Source organism: Ipomoea triloba, chromosome 3 (genome assembly GCF_003576645.1).
Source record: "Ipomoea triloba cultivar NCNSP0323 chromosome 3, ASM357664v1".
Classification (NCBI taxonomy): Eukaryota; Viridiplantae; Streptophyta; class Magnoliopsida; order Solanales; family Convolvulaceae; genus Ipomoea; species Ipomoea triloba.
The window spans coordinates 3,739,347-3,757,234 of NC_044918.1; the positions used below are offsets into that span (position 1 = coordinate 3,739,347).

General features: G+C 38.6%; 4 protein-coding genes across 4 annotated transcripts; 2 read left to right on the top strand and 2 right to left on the bottom strand.

The window, feature by feature from the left end:
* The first annotated feature begins 4,311 nt into the window (after nucleotides 1–4,311).
* LOC116014511 (vacuolar iron transporter homolog 5-like) lies at nucleotides 4,312–5,211 on the top strand. Its single transcript, XM_031254582.1, has one exon. The coding sequence runs from the start codon at nucleotides 4,325–4,327 to the stop codon at nucleotides 5,099–5,101; it is 777 nt and encodes a 258-aa protein (XP_031110442.1). The 5' UTR covers nucleotides 4,312–4,324; the 3' UTR covers nucleotides 5,102–5,211.
* A 920-nt stretch (nucleotides 5,212–6,131) lies between these two features.
* On the top strand, nucleotides 6,132–9,636 carry LOC116014215 (diacylglycerol O-acyltransferase 2-like). Its single transcript, XM_031254225.1, has 9 exons — nucleotides 6,132–6,476; nucleotides 6,573–6,647; nucleotides 6,733–6,818; nucleotides 7,179–7,285; nucleotides 7,382–7,537; nucleotides 7,848–7,934; nucleotides 8,727–8,824; nucleotides 9,126–9,213; nucleotides 9,301–9,636. Exons 1-9 carry the CDS (start codon nucleotides 6,271–6,273, stop codon nucleotides 9,400–9,402), a joined length of 1,005 nt encoding a protein of 334 aa, XP_031110085.1. The 5' UTR covers nucleotides 6,132–6,270; the 3' UTR covers nucleotides 9,403–9,636.
* LOC116014214 (protein PIN-LIKES 3-like) lies at nucleotides 9,625–11,968 on the bottom strand. Its single transcript, XM_031254224.1, has 10 exons — nucleotides 11,827–11,968; nucleotides 11,652–11,731; nucleotides 11,437–11,561; nucleotides 11,063–11,184; nucleotides 10,775–10,963; nucleotides 10,603–10,695; nucleotides 10,423–10,523; nucleotides 10,280–10,332; nucleotides 10,015–10,200; nucleotides 9,625–9,802 (listed from the first exon to the last, which is right to left on the bottom strand). Exons 1-10 carry the CDS (start codon nucleotides 11,959–11,961, stop codon nucleotides 9,678–9,680), a joined length of 1,209 nt encoding a protein of 402 aa, XP_031110084.1. The 5' UTR covers nucleotides 11,962–11,968; the 3' UTR covers nucleotides 9,625–9,677.
* Nucleotides 11,969–16,860: 4,892 nt separating this feature from the next.
* LOC116014200 (protein PIN-LIKES 3-like) lies at nucleotides 16,861–17,882 on the bottom strand. Its single transcript, XM_031254201.1, has 4 exons — nucleotides 17,793–17,882; nucleotides 17,645–17,697; nucleotides 17,302–17,487; nucleotides 16,861–17,145 (listed from the first exon to the last, which is right to left on the bottom strand). Exons 1-4 carry the CDS (start codon nucleotides 17,798–17,800, stop codon nucleotides 17,021–17,023), a joined length of 372 nt encoding a protein of 123 aa, XP_031110061.1. The 5' UTR covers nucleotides 17,801–17,882; the 3' UTR covers nucleotides 16,861–17,020.
* Between the last annotated feature and the right edge of the window lie 6 nt (nucleotides 17,883–17,888).

Here is a 17,888-nt window from a genome sequence, read left to right on the forward strand (position 1 = left end):
AACGAAGGTCGCCCGGGTGGAAGAGCTGCAGACTGCTTGCGTGGATGCGCTTCCCGTGATACCGGTCGATGCGGAAACGGATGATTGGATCACCGACCTCCGTTCATATTTAGAGACCGGGACCTTACCAGAGAATGAGCAGAGGACCAGGAAAGTAAAGCTGCGAGCTCCCCGTTTCCAGATAGTCTACAATCGCCTTTACCGGCGGTCTTATGGAGGGCCGCTGATGAGATGTCTAACCCGCTTTGAGGCCAAACTTGTGATGGCCGAGCTGCATTCCGGACTTTGCTCTGCCCATCAGGGGGGCCGGGCCTTGGCAAGAAGAATAATGCTGATCGGCTACTATTGGCCGTCGATCCAATTAGACTGTGAGGCACTAGCAAAGTCGTGCGAATCCTGTCAACTTTACGCCCGAGTCCCAGGCAGGCCGGCCACCTTTTATCATCCGGTCAGTTCTGCAATACCGTTCGCCAAATGGGGGGTAGACATCTTGGGACCTTTCCCGCAGTTGACCGGTCGACGCCGCTTCATAATCGTCGCTGTGGACTACTTTTCGAAATGGGTAGAGGCCGAACCACTAGCGACGATTACATCTCAGCAGTGCGCTCGGTTTATATGGCGAAACGTGATCTCCCGCTTTGGAGTTCCAGTTCAGTTGGTGACCGACAACGGAAGACAGTTCGAGAGCGAGTATTTCCAAAATTTCTTAGCAACGGTGGGCACCAGGTCGCTCCGTTCTTCCGTAGCATATCCTCAAGGGAACGGTCAAGTGGAGAACGCGAACCGAACCATCCTGGAAGGGCTGAAAAAGAAGTTGCACTCGGCCGGACGAAGCTGGGCAGACGAGCTCCCGTACATCTTGTGGTCGTACCGGACTACGCCCCGGGAGGCCACGAAGGAAACGCCTTTCGCACTAGTTTATGGCGCCGAAGCCCGCCTGCCAGTGGAAGCATGGATACCGACCTCTAGAGAGCGGAGCTATGATGAGAACGGCAATGACTCCTTGATAATCACCGGGTTGGATTCTGTGGAAGAGAGGAGAGAGGTCGCAGCCCGGAGGGTCGAGGAATATCAGAAGAAATTGAAAGCATACCGCGACCCTAAAGTGCGCCCCCGGTACTTTCAGGTAGGGGATTACGTGCTGAGAGAGAGACAGGCCAGCAAACCGCTAGAGAGCGGGAAATTGGCCCAGAGCTGGGAAGGTCCATACGTCGTTTCGGCCGTGGTGAGACCGGGGACCTACCGGCTCGAAACCACCACTGGCAAACCGGTCGACCGCATTTGGAATTCCCAGCATTTGGTCCATTTTTATCAGTAGTTTGTAATAGGTTCGGGAGCCTGCGTGCCCCAATTTACTTTCGCCCTGCGAGGCTGTTCTGTTTGAAATGTAGCACCGCCCGGTCAAGTCGGCTTTTTCTGTTAAATGTGTTTAATGGTGAGAGCAAGGTGCTCACCCCGGGAGTAAGGTGCCCGGTTANGCCGATACCGGGAAGCTCCTCATGGCACCTGAAAGGAAAGAAGACAAAACAGACTAAGTGTACCGACCTTCGTAAAACCGACCTCGGATCGGTAAGTCTTACAAACCTCGTTACCCAGCCTCCGGAGGGGGAGGTCTGACGGCAACCGTCACCACCGCCCTCTTAGGCGTGTACTTCTCGGGCAAATCGTATTTGGGGGGCTCGAGGTTTGCTTCCAAGTATTCCTCGGGAGATCGGAAGACCTCGTACTCGTATTCCTCGGCGGAAATCTTTATGGCCGCGTCATCTAGAGCCCGGCTTTTCCTAGGTCATTTGTGCTCCGTCGCGAACTCTGGCCACTCTCTGTCAACAGGAAGCGGCCACGGGTATTGGACCGACAGGATCCGGTCTTTCCAGCCTCTATTGTTTTCGGGCAAATGTAAGATTTTGCAGAAGTGCTCACGAGACTGTATGCATAGGACGCCACCCCCGTGCTTCATAGATAGAGGCCGGACCGAGAAGAGGTACCGGAAAAGCTCTAGAGTCGCTGGGAGACCGTGGCGGTTACATATTTGTGGGAAACATGCGAGAGTACGGTGGGCATTAGGGGAAATCTGCCCGGGCAAAACACCATAGTACTTCATGAAACCCAGCAAAAAGGGGTGGAACGGGAAGGTCAACGGGGCCTTGATGGAATCCAAGTGCATCCCGAGCCAGTCCCCGTTCGTTCGGTCGACGATGCTCCCTAATGACCGTTTGGTCTCATAGTTAACAGTCCCGGTTAACAGGGCCGAGACTTCCTCGATCTCCCCGCGGGTGAGAAGACTGGTGTGTCGCCGCAGGCCGCTGCTGTCTAATCGGATCCTGCTGGCGGCCACTGGAGGGGTAGAATCGACTGGTAGACCGGCGAACCAGTCCCTACCATAGGCCGTAGGGGCAGGCTTCCCTCGACCTGAGGGCCCTGCTTCTGAGGAAAGAGGCTCCATAACGGGCCGAGAGTCTGCTTCGTCATTCTCGGCCCTCAGTTGGTTATGAGCCCGAACTGAGCCCTCGGGTTCTCCTGAGTAAGTCTCTATGGCGTTGAGGTCAGAGTCATAAGTCGAGACCGTGAACGATCCGACTTCGACCGAGTCGCCGTAGTTGTGGTTGGATAGGTTTTGACTATCCGATCCGCTCATGGCTGTACCTAGCAAGGACAAGGAGGTGTCTTACTAAGGTCAGCCCGGGACTCGAGATCGCCCGAAATCATAAAACGAATGTATCTACGAGTATAAGCAAAAGGAGTTACCTGTCGAAGAAAGTTCGAAAACGTGCTGAGGTCGACAACGCTGAGATCGGGAAGTTTAGGTAGTTCGGGAGGCTCTGAGTTTGTCTCGTTCGTGAAAGCCGGAAACACCGTACGTACCACGCTTTTATAGAGGGAGAAAGAAGGGGTCGACGGTTCGGCTCCCCACGCCGTAGACCTAGCCTAGGCCCAAGTTCCGAGGCTCGTGCGAACGTGACACGTGGACACTAGGGCTGACGACACCCGCCGACGACGTTTTCCTTGTCCCGTTCTGTTGATCAACCATGGATGGTGCAACCCGGATCCGATCGTACAACCCGGACTTTTTCCTCAGCGATCGTAAAAGACCGGGCTGGGGGGCTAGATGATAGGGATAAAATCCGGTCTCCGTATCCCGATCTCTCTCTCTGAGTAAGGACTCAGCCAGGCCCTTAGATTCTATTCCCGGTCTGCCGAGCCTCGTACACTACACTCCGGGCCGCCGCGGCAACCCTGGCGGGATTCGAAGTAGGGGTCTCACATCCACTTATCGTAAGCGCATTGGACCGATAGCGTGACCGGTGCATGTCCGCCACGCGTCCTGCATGCAGCCAGACCGGAGTAGGCCTGGCCAAATCCGCTATAAAAGGCGCGTTTAATGTAGAGAGGTGGACTTTTGGCTATTTCTTCTTGAACAGTAGCTAAAGAGACCGGGAGCCACTGACCCATTATCACGAAGCTCGGTCACACCTAGAGTATTCCACCCTATACTCTACCATATATTAATACGAATATTTTGTTCCGTATTATACCGTATCATTTTATAACTGATTACATGCAAAATGACTTTTTCAAAAAGCTGATTGAAAAAACTACTTTGAGCAGGTTTTTGAATTTTAGAATTTTGGAGCAATAAGCTGTTACAAAAGTTAATTAATTAAATACTCATATTGATTGCTTAACCAATTCAAACAGATAATAGTGATCAAATAAGTTAAAATTGACTGATATGTTAACTATATTACCAAATATGACCAATATTAGTCTTGGATTCTTGGTATATTTGGGGTTTAGTGTGTTGAGAAAAATATGTTGTCTATCATAAAAAAAGAATAAAATAAAATCAAATAATACTTTAGAATATAGAGTACTAATTAACACACATTGAAATGTAATTTTCTGAAATTTATTTCTTTTGCAAATTAAACCAAATGATTTTTATTCTTCTAATTAAGATTCATTCTGTGGATCCATGGTGTTGGCATCATCAAACTAGGAATCTCCACCATAATATCCAGAATCATTGGGCAGTGGGTACAAAAAATAATGAAGTATCAAAAAACATTAACATCACAAACAAGGCAAACCTGGCCTATAACGTAACACTTGGCGCCCGCAATTATCGCATCACAACAGCTAAGTGACAAAAAGTTGTTCCAATATGTTGGTAATACATATCCACGTTAATCCTTTCAATACTTTCTTAGACTTTAACGTTTGATGCCACCTAAGTGAATTTCTTTATAGTATTAGAGGCGTCTTGTCTACACACACCATAAGTGTGCCTCCACTCAAAAAGCCACACTCCATTTCTGCATTAAACATGGCGCCCTCATCATCATCATCATCTCCTCAGTGTGCCGAGGATGCGGAAAATCCGGTAAAGCAGTTGCAGCGAGGTCAGTGGTTGCGCGCGGCCATCCTCGGAGCTAACGACGGGTTGATGTCCACTGCGTCGCTCATGATCGGCGTTGGCGCGGCGAAGGAGGATCAACGGGACATGATCCTCGCCGGCCTCGCCGGCGCTCTCGCCGGCGCTTGCAGCATGGCCGTCGGAGAGTTTGTTTCCGTGTCCACGCAGAGAGATATCGAGAAGTCAGTCCTCCGAAGCTGCAGTTTAGAAAAAGAAGAAGATGGAGATGGTAAAATTAAGGTTGAGATAGTTACCAATTCTTACACACAATCTGTCATTCAGAAACCAACTGAACTAGATTTTTATCAGCAATCTGTTATTCAGAAACCAACTGATGAGCGAAATTCTTACACACAATCTGTCATTCAGAAATCAACTGAGCTACCCAGAGCCCTGCCGAACCCTTATAAGGCGGCGGGGGCATCTGGGTTGGCTTTTCTGTGCGGATCACTCCCACCTTTGCTCACATCTATGGTGGCAGCGCCCAACAATATAAGGATCATTATGATCGTGGCTTTGGCATCCGTAGCGCTGGCCGTATTCGGTGGAGCTGGAGCGTATTTTGGCGGATCGCCGGTGAGGAAGTCCGCCGGGAGAGTTCTGGTTGGAGGGTGGATTTCCATGGCCATCACTTACGGAATGCTAAGATGTTTCGACAAAGATTCTAAAGGTGATGATGATGATTAAAAATTTAGCACAATCACCCTATGCTCTTTCTACTTCATGTACAGTGTATGATCTGCATATTCTTGAGTGTCCTGTACCGTGCGTATTCTCTTGGTGGACAACATTGGGGAGAGGACAACAAGGATTACATATATAAATATAAATAAATGGACTGGTTTTTGTAAAACCTTTTCTTTTTTGAGTACTTTTCATTTATCTTATTTTACCTATTATATTCAAAAATAATTTTAATTAAGCATTATTACCTGAACTAGATAGGTATAATACTTTAACAGTATCACAAATGCATAATCGTAATTACAAAAATGTTACCTGGGAGCAGACTCCTTATAAAAAGTGAGGATAAATATCTAAGCTTTTCAGCCGCATACCAAGATTCATCAATGATTGAGAGCTTTAATAAAAAAAAATACAATGTCAATTTTGACTGGACAACTTTAATAAAAAAAACAAATACAATGTCAATTTTGAGTTTTGACAATACAAAATATTTGAGAGGCTAAATCTTTACTTACAAAGTTACAGTACAATGACTCAATGAGCTCCCACACCGTTGAGACACAATATCTAATTTTTCTTTACAAACTTCACCATTTAACGAGCTGGGATGTGTACAAACAATTTTTTGCAACTTTATCAAGTGGCACGACACTCAATGCAAATTAACAGTTATTCACTCGTCTGAATTGGGGTGCCACCTGTTATACTAATAATGACACATGTCATTTGAAAAATTTCTGCTTAACATTTTAAACGGGAAAATGAGATATACGAGTATAAGAGTATTACTATTATTTTTTCCTTAGTGATTTCCAATGCATGCGCTTTGTACACGTTTTACTTAGCCATTTCAACAGCCTATACTATTTGAATGTTAATTGAAATGTGTTTTGATAATAAACTGGAAATATTTTTTCTTAAAATCTTTTCATAAACATAATAATAAAAAAATAATTGAGTATCCAAAGTAATGCCTAGCATTAGCATAACAGAATTGGTGATCTCTTCTCTTTTCTTCTCATATGGATTTGTGACAGGAATACATACAGATTGAATGAGGCGTTTGTGTATGAGGGAAATGGCGTTTTTCGTTTTAGCTTAATCCAGGCTTACTGTACGTACTGACTGAGACAGGGAGGTAGATTAAAGTCTTGTACAAATTACATTACATGGAGGAGAAAGGCGGGAATGTGCAGCACCGGTCGCCGTCGAACGAGGCTGCGCCGCCTCCCACTCCTGCGGAATTCATCGGAACCGCCAGTGCCGACTCGCTTCGGATGACGTTGACGATGCTGGCGTGGCTCGGCGTTCCTCCCTCTATCGTTGTCGTCGTATTGGCCTCAATCATCTTCCTCCCCTTCACCAAGGCCATGATGTATACCTCTCCTCTCTCTTATTTACACGATTATTCATTGTAATGTGTGTTTGTGGTGTGCGACTGAACTATTGTGTGATTAATTCTTAATTTCAGGGTATTTGGATTGTTGTTTCTATTGATGTTCATTCCGATTGATCAAAACAGTAAATGGGGCCTTAGATTTGCGAGGTTCAGTGTTTATTAGTTTATTTGAATGATTATTTCAAATTGACATTGAAGAAACAAGTATTTAATATTGTTGAGTGATCTTCAGGTACATTTGTAAGCAAGCTTCCGGTTACTTTCCAATGCATTTGTACGTGGAGGATATCAGTGCTTTCGATCCTAACCGTGCATACAGTAAGTTTCTCTGAGATGATGAAATTTTGCTTTATTCTTTCGTATACTAAACTTTGCAAGTAATCAGCATTTTATTGCTAAAATTTTAGTCACAGTCTGAACAGAGCTAGTTGTGAGAAGAGTGTGGGCTTAGTAGGCCAGACATGATGTACTCAGGAGTTATCAGTTCTGCATTGATTTGTACTTCTTTGTATTACTTGACAATAGAGATTAGAGAAAATGTTTTCCTTTGTTTCTTTCCCTTTTCAGCTCTCCCCTTTTGGTACCTCTATACCAAACTCTACGTAAAGAGGAATTACCAAAATTCCTTTCATTTCTTCTGAGTTAAAACTGCACTTACTTTCTCCTTATTCCTCACAGTTTTTGGCTATGAACCACATTCAATTTGGCCAATTGGAATGGTTACACTTTCTGCCTTTACTGGTTTCATGCCCCTGCCCAAAATCAAAGGTCTCGGTAGTACTGCTGTAAGAATTTTGGCTTACTTATGAAGAAGTTAGATTTGTAGTTTCTGGTTTCTATATCTGTTGTCAATTTCAGTCGACTTTCGGAAAATATGCCAGGTGTTTTATACTCCAGTGATGAGGCATATATGGACTTGGTTAGGAATATCACCTGCAGGGAGGCAAAACTTTAAGTCCCTGCTGTCATCTGGGTATAGCTGCATCGTAGTGCCAGGTGGAGTTCAGGAAGCATATTATATGGAGCATGGTTGTGAGGTTTGATTTTTTTAATTTTTTTAATTTTTTTTTTGTTGGGTTCTCTCTTCGTCCTAATCAACTTTTTTCCTTCCTGATTGCTTGTCAATACAAATAAATGGCTATTTACTATGGTATTTTTAGAAAATTTCTGCTGGAAAAGAAGAAGCTTCATGTATTTTGATTTATTTTAAAATAGTTGTACAACTATCCTACAGTATGTTTCTGTTGTGGAGGACTTACATGTGTTACTTACAGTCATTCTGTAACCAATTATTTTAAATCAAGACAGCACTAGGAAACCATTCTTACTAAACATGCTGTCTCACAGACTATGTTCCTGAAATCAAGAACAGGATTTGTACAGATTGCTATGGAGATGGGCACACCTCTGGTTCCAGTATTTTGTTTTGGCCAGGTATGATTTGTGTTATTATCCATTTTTTTTCTTGGAAATTCAAAATTTTTAATTTATGAATTCTATTGCTTTAAGACTGTATGATAAATTGATTGGCCACTGTTTTACTATGATGTTTTCTGTGTATATCTAATCTCATTGATATATTAGTTCTTCAAATGAGCCCCAACTTTATGCCAAACTAAATTATAGTCAGTATCTCTTCGATATTATTGATGCAGAATCTCAGTGTAGTCTAGTTATCTCCTTATTGAAAGTATCCAGAGTTGCATGCCTCCTCTGGAAAAAGATGTTAAATAAAAAAAGAAGGCAACCATGTCTCTTAAAGTCATAGTATTGAGAAATGATAACTTGAATTCAAGGAGCCACTAGAGAAGGATGCCAAATACCTTAGTAAATGTGAATTTCCATAGTTCCCCATTCTGCGTAGCAGTTTTGCTTGATGCATACTGTGTAGCGAAGCACACATATGCATGATCATTGGCTGGTTGATTTGCTTTCAGACTTTCTTCTATATTAGTACCATCAAAATTGTTTGGTCCTGCCTGCTTAAGTGCTTTCCAGAGATATTTTCATATTCAGCTGTGTATACTTGGTTTATCACTTGCTCTGACTTTCTGCTGCACGGTTATATGTTTGGTATAATTTTTTTATTATTTATCTTTGTGGCACCCTAAATGCCCACTTCTTTTTAGGTAATCATCACAAACTGTCAATGCTTCACTCCAAACGTTCTGTTTGAAGCAATGTTACTTTTACTTGACTAGTTGACTTTTTGTGTGAAATCTGCAGTCAAATGTGTATAACTGGTGGAAACCTAGCAGCATACTTTACTTGAAATTTTCTCGAGCTGTTAAGTTTACACCAATTCTCTTCTGGGGTTACATGGGGTAAGTGAGGGACCTTTTTCAACTATCTTTCAAGTTTCTGCTATAAGTGCAGTATTTTCATCCTATCTTCAAACTCAGTTAAGTTCTACCCTATATAGGTTATTTTTTCAGTTTAAGTATATATAATTATATATAGTACTAAATCCCTATAAGTGTTTGACCCCTCCACCCTATAGCCATAATTTGAAGATCGTGTATTGATCCTTTTGAATGGAATGTAGACTCAATGGTTTTCCAGCTTTTAGGTTACTTACTGGTAATTTGCAGGCTTAGAAGTAAGAAAATGCATTTTGTGTGGCAGGTCTTTTGTACCATTCCAACGTCCAATTCACGTAGTGGTTGGCAAACCAATTGAAGTAGAGAAGAACTCAGAACCCACGACAGAACAGGTATGCATCATCCTTGAAAGAAAAAATCCTAATGAAATCTTCTTTTTTATTTTCCCTAACTGGATTTACTTTGGAATTGAATGGAAGCTCGCGGCACTACACAGTCGGTTTATAGAAGACTTGCTAGAACTCTTTGAAAAGCATAAAAAGAGGCTTGGTTATGTTGATCTACAGTTGAAAATTATGTGAGTCATCAGCCCTGTATTGTTCTTTGGCCTAATTGTCACATTCCGGGGAAGTTGGTTCACTTCTTTGCAATTGCTCATGCTCTCTGTACTCTTAGCTAAATATAATTAGATATTTTATTTAAGTAGGAGATCACAATTTCAATTTTGATTCTATGTATGTAAAAAAAAAATGAAAAAGAAAAAAAACTAGACAGATATTTATTCAAAATAAATAAGGTTTATTTGATTTGATACACATACACTCTAGTTTGGAAAGGAGTAAATATTCATTCAAAATCAAGCAACTAGCCACATAAAGAATGTGGACCAAAGAGTAAGGGAAATGGATGCTAAGGCGTATGTCCACAGCAAAATAACAGAGCATTCACTCTCTCCTGCTCCAAAAAGTTGAGTGATAGTACCTGCCACAGCCCACAAATGAAAATTTCTCAAGTTTTTAAGGTGATAAAACTAACTCATATTCTTTGTGTGGTTTATTATTTATACATGAATGATTTTATAATTGCACTGATACATTCATTGAATTGAGAATTATAATTGTTGAATAAAAAGGGTGGGAGAATGTACCCAAAAAAGATGATAATTAGTGGGTAAAGTAAGCTGAAGTGCTAACCTATGTTCATAGCTGGAGGAAGTGCAAACTGCAGTAGAAGAACAAACTGATAGAGGGGGTCGGAGTGCACCAAACCGAAATAGATTGCTCCCTTGACTACCACAATGCCCACTAGAGGCAGGAATATGTAGTGAATTGCTGCTATTCCAATCACAACTGATAGATGAATCCCTGTCCCTTTTAATCCTGCAACTCACAATTTCATTTTTATTTAGCTGAATAATACTACTTAGCATATATAGTATGGTGTTGTGTGGGCAGATACCTCTGACTAGGTTGGCTCCTATTATCAATGTCACAGCGGGAATCGCTGCATCCCTGCAGTGAATTGAGTAAATATAAATATGAGATGAAACACATTGTTCAATTACAGAAGCTGCCAAAGGGAAATGCGGGAATGAATTGTACCCTAGTAAAGAAGCAGAATCATGGACCACATGAAGAGGAGCAGTAGTGCCAATGAGTAGCATTCTCAATATAGGCACTAATCCAACAATGAATCCAGCAATCTGTTAAAAGAGCAACAACTTCATCTACATCTATGGATCGGATAAGAAGGAAAAGAAGAAGAGAAAAGAGATCGGTTACCGCTGCAGTAGTTGATGGTGCTAACACAGCTTTCAGATTCATCTTTCTTGAAAGCATTGTCAGCTGTTTCTTAATCCGGCATGTTATGGGAACCTGCAAAAGATTATGACAGTCATTAACATCTCATATATTACAATGCCTTTTGCTCCTTAAAAATCAGTTTTAAAAAAACCTTTTCTTCTTTGTCAGTGGCTTGGGGGCATGGAAGCAGAGCATGGTATGCATCATCCATGTAAGATCTCTCCCCTTTGCAGTCTATGGAAGTTGCTGAGGTTTGTGCACTAATGTCCTTATTCTTGTTGTTGTTTGAGGAAACGCGTACAATGTTGTAGACACAAGTCCACAAGCAAATCGATCCAACCTTAAGGAATCATAGTAAAGTGAAAAATACAGTGTGTGTAGTTTAAAATTTGAGAATTGGAATGTGAAGTTGATGGAATACTATAGTCTATATACATACAGCCATGGAAATGGAAGCATAAACCATTCCATATGTATGGCAGACATCTGCTGCTCCAAATGGACTGCCTTTCTCATAACAGATTGCAGGAATGATGATCACAGGCAAATTCCCCATGTTTCCTAATGAGATAGACAAAAACCAATTGTGTATTTATTAACCGGAGAAGTTCTCCATTTTTCTCGAGAAATGGAAAACAGAAAATGCGTTCAAAGGCGAAATTTCCTTGCCCCCATGACCAGTGCCTGGTGGCCACTACATTGGGTATAACTCCCAAGCTCGTTCTTGCCCACAATCTATCATCCAAGAATCAACTAATCAACTGAGCTACCCATGCGGGGGGTGAAAATAAGTTTACTTGTACATGTACTTACCTGCAGCAGAAGAACCCAGGATTAGGCCTTTCAAATGCTGAGGAGCCCTGGTGAGCTTGAAAAGAATCCACCCAAGTATTGAGCCTAAGATGAAAGTGAGAAGAATGTTGAAGGGCATGAACCACCTGAACATAAAGAATCATTCCTATTTCAGAATGACACAAAATTGTAGAGAGGAAATAATACTCCATAATGCATGTAATCTGAGAACTCACAGCAAAAGAATGCTGTCCAAGGTAACAGTTCTGGCCAAGTTGCTGAAAACCAGGGCCGGATTGAACACAAAAAACACCATCTGATTACATAAAGTTAGTACATTAATCAACACCTCATCTGAAGAACCAACATATTCTCATTTAAATCCTAGGAATAGGAATAGGAAATCCCAACATTGTTTAGATGCCTTCTTGCATTCTCCCCCAAGATGTCTGCATGATCCAAAGCCAGCAACGATCCAAGGGCACTGATCATCAGCACTTTGAGAACAGGCATAGAAGCCACCTTTAATAAACTCAGAAAACCCATTCCAAATCTTTCCCTGCCTTCCTGCACAGTTTCAAAACACAAAACATTTTAGCCCAATGCTTATATTCTACTAATGTAATATTAGACGCAACAGTAACTATGCTAAGAAAAAGCATAAAAATCATAGTGCTTTTGTTATGGGGTATAAACATATATTTTCAACAGACTAAAGAATCTAGACATTCCATTACCAAAGTAAAGATCTTAGCTTTTTGGTGAGATTATGCTGCAAATTAATGAATTGAAAGAGCAGAGGACTCAATTAAGAACCAATAATAATAATAATAAAGAAACCAAGCATTTAAACTGGTTGTGGCAAGTTACCTGTTATGGTGGCATCCAAATGAGAATCATTTTAGTTAAAAACGTACTTGTATGGCCTTCCAAATAATAATAATAATTAAATTGAAAGAAGAGTAAAGATGAAGGTTCCAACGTCAAGCATGGAAATGGATGAAGATAGAATGTTATGAAGATGGCGCCGCATAGTCCACTGGACGAACAGGACGAAGCATCTCTATGCTTCGTCCACTGGACTGGACTGTTCCACTGCAGTGAACGAAGACGCGACGCTAAATTGAAAATAATAATTATTTGTTTACTATTATTTTTAGCAAAAGCCTCAAATGACCCACTAAACTTATAGCTTTTGTGTGATTGGACCACTAAACTTAAAATGTGTATAACTTAATAATCAAATATACAAAATGTGTTCAATTGTAATATATTTCTAAGAAAAAAATGTTAAATTAGGTCTTAAGTTTAACAAATAATGCAATTAGATCTCTTAATTAAAAAAAAAAAAAAAAAGTCTCAATGAAGTTCTCCAAATCGACAAAATAGTACAATTAACCCTATGCCCATTGTAACTTTTTATATAATTTGTACGCAAACTAAAGACAGTCAAGTTCTCCAAATCGACAAAATAGTACAATTAACCCTATGCCCATTGTAACTTTTTATATAATTTGTACGCAAACTAAAGACAGTCATGTTAGATTGAATTTTTTCTTGAATTGAAAAAATTATACTTATTACAACATATACAAATATTTGGATTTTTTTTCCTAAAATCAATTCTTAAAAAGAGAAAATGGTCAAATAGACTATTGAACTTTATACGAAAAAATAATTAGGTCATTGAACTTTAAAAGTTTAGTTAAGCTCATCAACTTGTTATTTTTGTATATCTAGACCCAATAAACGATTATCAACATATAAAAATTGATAATTTTCAATGTGACAATTTAAGTGTCAAACCACACCACATATATATAAATTAAAAATAAAAAAGTATATATTTGTAATAATATTTTATTTATAAAATTATTATACGCACGTTGGCAAGATGGCAACACATTCACTAATAGCCTTTTTCAAATAGAAGAAAAAGGCGACTAGTTGGTCCCCTTCTTCAGATCAAGGAATTGGAGAATGAAAGTCACAATTTCCACATGAAAATACAATTTTAACAAATTAAAAGAAAAATATAAAAATATGTCAGGTCATTATCCTTTTACCGATAACCTATTAGTTACCAATATTGAAAATAACTTAATTGCACGGTTTCATTGAGTTCAAATGTATATTTGTAACTTTTTAAAGTTTAGAGATCTAATTACTTTTTTTGTATAAAGCAATTAAAATTGAAGGAATGTAGAAAAAATAGCGTTAAATTAAAAATATGATTATATTATATTATATTAGAACTCCCATGTAGAAATCAAAACAAATTCTCATCTGACACCGTCTCATTGATCTCAATTCGTGAGGCGGATCGGGTTAGGTCCGTGAGGATAATCTGGGTCTTATGGTATATGAGCTTAGTAATATTATTTTCTCCAAACTGTCTATTATAGTTTTGCTATAAGTATTATATTTACCCTATAAATTATTATACATAAGACTTAAACTATTAAGTATATATGCAATTTTGTTATGTCAATACTTTATTTCCTGTAAATTGTCTATTAAAGTTTTGCTATAAAGTACTACTTTTATGATATATAAATTAAAGTATTAGATATTTAGATGTAAGGCTTGATTAGAACAGGATTCTTGAATTACAAATCAAATAAGTTATGCCAAGCACTTTGTATTCGTATGACAACCTCTATAATTCTCTTTAAGGGAAGGTCTTTACAAATTGAGACTCCTGAGTCGGTCTTGAAGAGAGCATCCCAAAAATGAAAGTATATTCCGGGAATAAACAAACTGTATGCATGGATAATATGGGAGTGATTAAAGGCGCAAAATGTGCATTTTTTCAAACTGTATGCATGGATAATATGGGAGTGATTAAAGGCGCAAAATGTGCATTTAAAAAAGTGAAACTACGGGAGTGAGGAGAGATTTTTTTTTTAAATACTACTAACTCTATTACAATGCAGTACTTATTCATAACTACTTTCTCAACCTATTGAAGCACAAGAGTCAGTATTGCCCCCACTGAAGTTCGAACCCACCACCTCCCATATAAAGGAAAGAGTTTGATACCAGTGGACTACAAGGTCCTTGGCAAATAGAACAGGGAGTGAGGAGAGATAGATGCATGTTTTGGACATTTCGGTGCACTTTAATTTGTTAGTGAGTGAGTAGGCGCGCCCCGGCGGGCCCTACGCGGCCTTCCCAACAGGCAACACCAAAGTTTCTATCAAATCAAATGACGTTAGTAGGCAAAGGAATCTCATTCCAATAATGTTTTCATTTCAACCTTATTACATGAAATAATCAATATTGGGAATACTTATTCCAAATACCACTTCTTAATAACTCCAAACGACCCCATGTTTATACTGTGGATTAGAGTTTACATATAGTTAATTGAACCATTAATACAAATTTATGTTAACTACTTATTACAATATACTCTTTTTGACAATGCCAAAATGATAACTTATTATTAAAAACTTAGTGCGAAAGAGGAATAACAAAGAGGATACCGTCCCAATAATGAGCTTAAGTTTAAGAGCCAGCAGTTCTAGCGAAGGCATGGGCAACGAATCTGATTATATGACAACAAAATACTAAACTAAAATAGGGCATAAGAGAAGAGCAAGGGTGGAGAACATGATCAAGATAAGAAAGGCCTTGAGATTTTCTAGAGAGGAAGTGGTCTGATTCTAGCCTTAGTGTTGATAAACCACAATCTTTTAGCCAATTGATAATGATTGGGGAATCTGATCTGAGTTTGGGCTGCACACCTTATTTGATACTCCGTATTGTGTTGGGCCATTTACTAATAATATATATATATATATATTACATTCCAAAAGTTATATCCGCAAGGACAGCCCAGGTGGTAAGAACGAACTTGAATTAATTTATAATTAAACTTCATATAAGACCCAAAGTTTGAATGGACACTACTCCAAATCTAATCTAAAATGTTTTTTTAATAAAAAAAAATGATATGTATACAAAAAATCAAAATTATCATTTAATTATTTGCAATTAACCCATACAATCATTTAACTTCATATATTAAGGGCTATTGTTTTTAGTTTGTCCCAGGCCTATAAAATAATATGACCGGCCCTAGAGGCAGTTATGGTTGTTGCTGTTGTAAAATTAGAATGAAAATAACATATGAGTTGTCATATGGTTCTGGATTTTAGTTTCATTTTTCACCTGCATACATTAGTTTTATTATATCAATATTAAAATATCATTTTAGTTATACTACAGTTTCATTTGATAAAATACGTTATTGAATGAGCTTGATCTGTTTTTTAATTTTCATTTTCCAAACATATTAGTTTCATTATAGCAACAGTTTTGGCCATTTTGGGTATGATATTTACTTACTCTAGAAAGATTCAATAACTTATTTCACTCAAAAGATTTGAGTTTGAACTTTTTTTTTTTTTTTGAATATTACTAACTCTATTAGAATGCCTATTGAAGCACAAGAGTCAGTATTGACTGGACTGAGGCTCGAACCCACCACCTCCAATATAAAGGGAAGGGTTTGATGCCACTGGACTACAAGGTCCTTGACATTTGAGTTTGAACCTTAAGTTTAGATAATATTAATATTTTTTGAGCTAATAATTAAAATATTTAAAGATATATTCATTTAAATGAAATGTATATTTATAATTTTTATTTTGAAGTCAAATATATGTAAAATTTCAAAATATGATATCCGGACCAAACTTATATTATATAATATAATATAACTAAAAATATCTGAACTAATAATCTATTGAGTTTAATCAAAATTTAAATTTTGGTATAGAGTTCAAATTTTAATTGCGATAGTGTGGATAATGTCTAACTTTAAGCATAAGCAAAAAAGTTATGTTTATATAAGTAAATGCAAGTAGAAAATATAGAAGATGGTGATAAATAAAATAAGATGATAATGAATATAATGTAAACATAGTAATGAATAAATATGTGAGGATAATGATAAGAATGTTGTTATAGTGATATATAGCTAAATAGATGAGTAGAGATTTTGTTTTAATTTAGAAAATAGTTTTTAAAAGTTCTGAAAAATATTTTCGTTTTCAAAATAAAAAAAATTGTATTAATAAACACATTTTCGATTTTCAATTATCTAATTGAAGAAATTCTCCCATTAGTAAATAGGCCAAAGTTCTAAAAAAATAATACTCTTTTTTCACAACTCAAATCAAGTAAACAACTCATCACAAACCACTCAATAATAAGTTACAATACTGTTTCACCAAAACAATAGCATTAATAAATAAAATACTATGTACTGTGCTCTTTTTCTTTTTTTTTTTTTTTTTAATTCTCCTTTTAGATTTTTTTTTAACTTTTTCCTTTCATATATATATATATATATATATATATATATATATATATATATATATATATATATAAGATCAAATGCGGAGGGGGTGTTCAGGTGATAGCCGTTGATCTTGTAAAATCAACCGTCCAGATTGACCAATGTTTTAAAAAAACGTGATGGCTCACATCTCACAACATGTTTCACCTGAGACCTCCTTTGCACCCGATCTCATCCCTATATATATTCCTTCTCTTCTTTCTTCCATTTTCCTTAACTTTTACAAAGAAAAGAAACTCAAGACAAAATCCACATGTAATATGCGGTCCAAAGAGTAAGAGCAAATGAAGCCACAGAGTAGTTCCACAGCATAATCACTGAACACTCACTCTCCCCAACCTCAAACAACTGTGTGATTGTACCTGCAAATTTACCACCAAAATCCAATTCTTACTCACCAAAGAAACTCTCTAACTTTCTGGAAAAAATATAAACGAAAACAGAGAATACGTTTACTTGTATTGTTTTCTCCCACTCGAAAAATCGAGAAAGGAAAATGAAAAATCGGGGAAAGTTACCTATATTCATGGCAGAAGGAAGCGCATATTGCAACAAGAGAACAAAGTGGTACAAAGAATCCGATCCCACCCACCCAAAACGGCGAGCCACAGCGATGACACCAATGCCACATAGAGGTAGCACAACGAACCTCACCACCTGAACCCCGATCACAACCCACACTCCAACTGCTGATTTCTTTAGCCCTGCAACGTAACACCCCGACTAAACATTAACAAAGTTCGGTCCAGACTGTTGAGCATAAATAATATATAAACATAAATGTGCAGTCCAACTGGAGCTTAGACTTTTAAAATAGTAAATGAACAGTTCCACTATGAGCTTAAGAGTTCAGTTAAAAACCTCTAAGAAGATTTGCTCCAATTATGAGTGTCATAGCTGGTATGGCTGCATCCCTGCAACATATATAGTTGATCACATATCACATAGTGAATGACTAGAGAAATACATAACAAAACAGAAATGGTATAGGCTTCATATATATATATACCCCAACATATCTGCAGAGCTATCAATAACATGAAGCGGAGCATTGTCTACAATTATCAGCTTTCGTAGAAAAGAGACTACTCCGATCACAATCCCA

Bases quoted from the DNA above. Each gene is read 5' to 3' on its own strand.
- LOC116014200 (XM_031254201.1), bottom strand. The intron at 17,488-17,644 runs GTTTTTAACTGA...GTTACGTTGCAG, and splicing joins TGGAGCAAATCTTCTTAGAG to GGCTAAAGAAATCAGCAGTT. The intron at 17,146-17,301 runs GTAACTTTCCCC...GTAAATTTGCAG, and splicing joins TCCTTCTGCCATGAATATAG to GTACAATCACACAGTTGTTT.
- LOC116014214 (XM_031254224.1), bottom strand. From the start codon at position 11,961: ATGGGTTTTCTGAGTTTATTAAAGGTGGCTTCTATGCCTGTTCTCAAA. The intron at 11,185-11,436 runs GTAAGTACATGT...CTATCTCATTAG, and splicing joins CCTGGGTTCTTCTGCTGCAG to GAAACATGGGGAATTTGCCT. The intron at 10,964-11,062 runs GTATGTATATAG...TGATTCCTTAAG, and splicing joins ATGCTTCCATTTCCATGGCT to GTTGGATCGATTTGCTTGTG.
- LOC116014215 (XM_031254225.1), top strand. From the start codon at position 6,271: ATGGAGGAGAAAGGCGGGAATGTGCAGCACCGGTCGCCGTCGAACGAG. The intron at 6,477-6,572 runs GTATACCTCTCC...TCTTAATTTCAG, and splicing joins CCCTTCACCAAGGCCATGAT to GGTATTTGGATTGTTGTTTC. The intron at 8,825-9,125 runs GTAAGTGAGGGA...TTTGTGTGGCAG, and splicing joins CTCTTCTGGGGTTACATGGG to GTCTTTTGTACCATTCCAAC.
- LOC116014511 (XM_031254582.1), top strand. From the start codon at position 4,325: ATGGCGCCCTCATCATCATCATCATCTCCTCAGTGTGCCGAGGATGCG.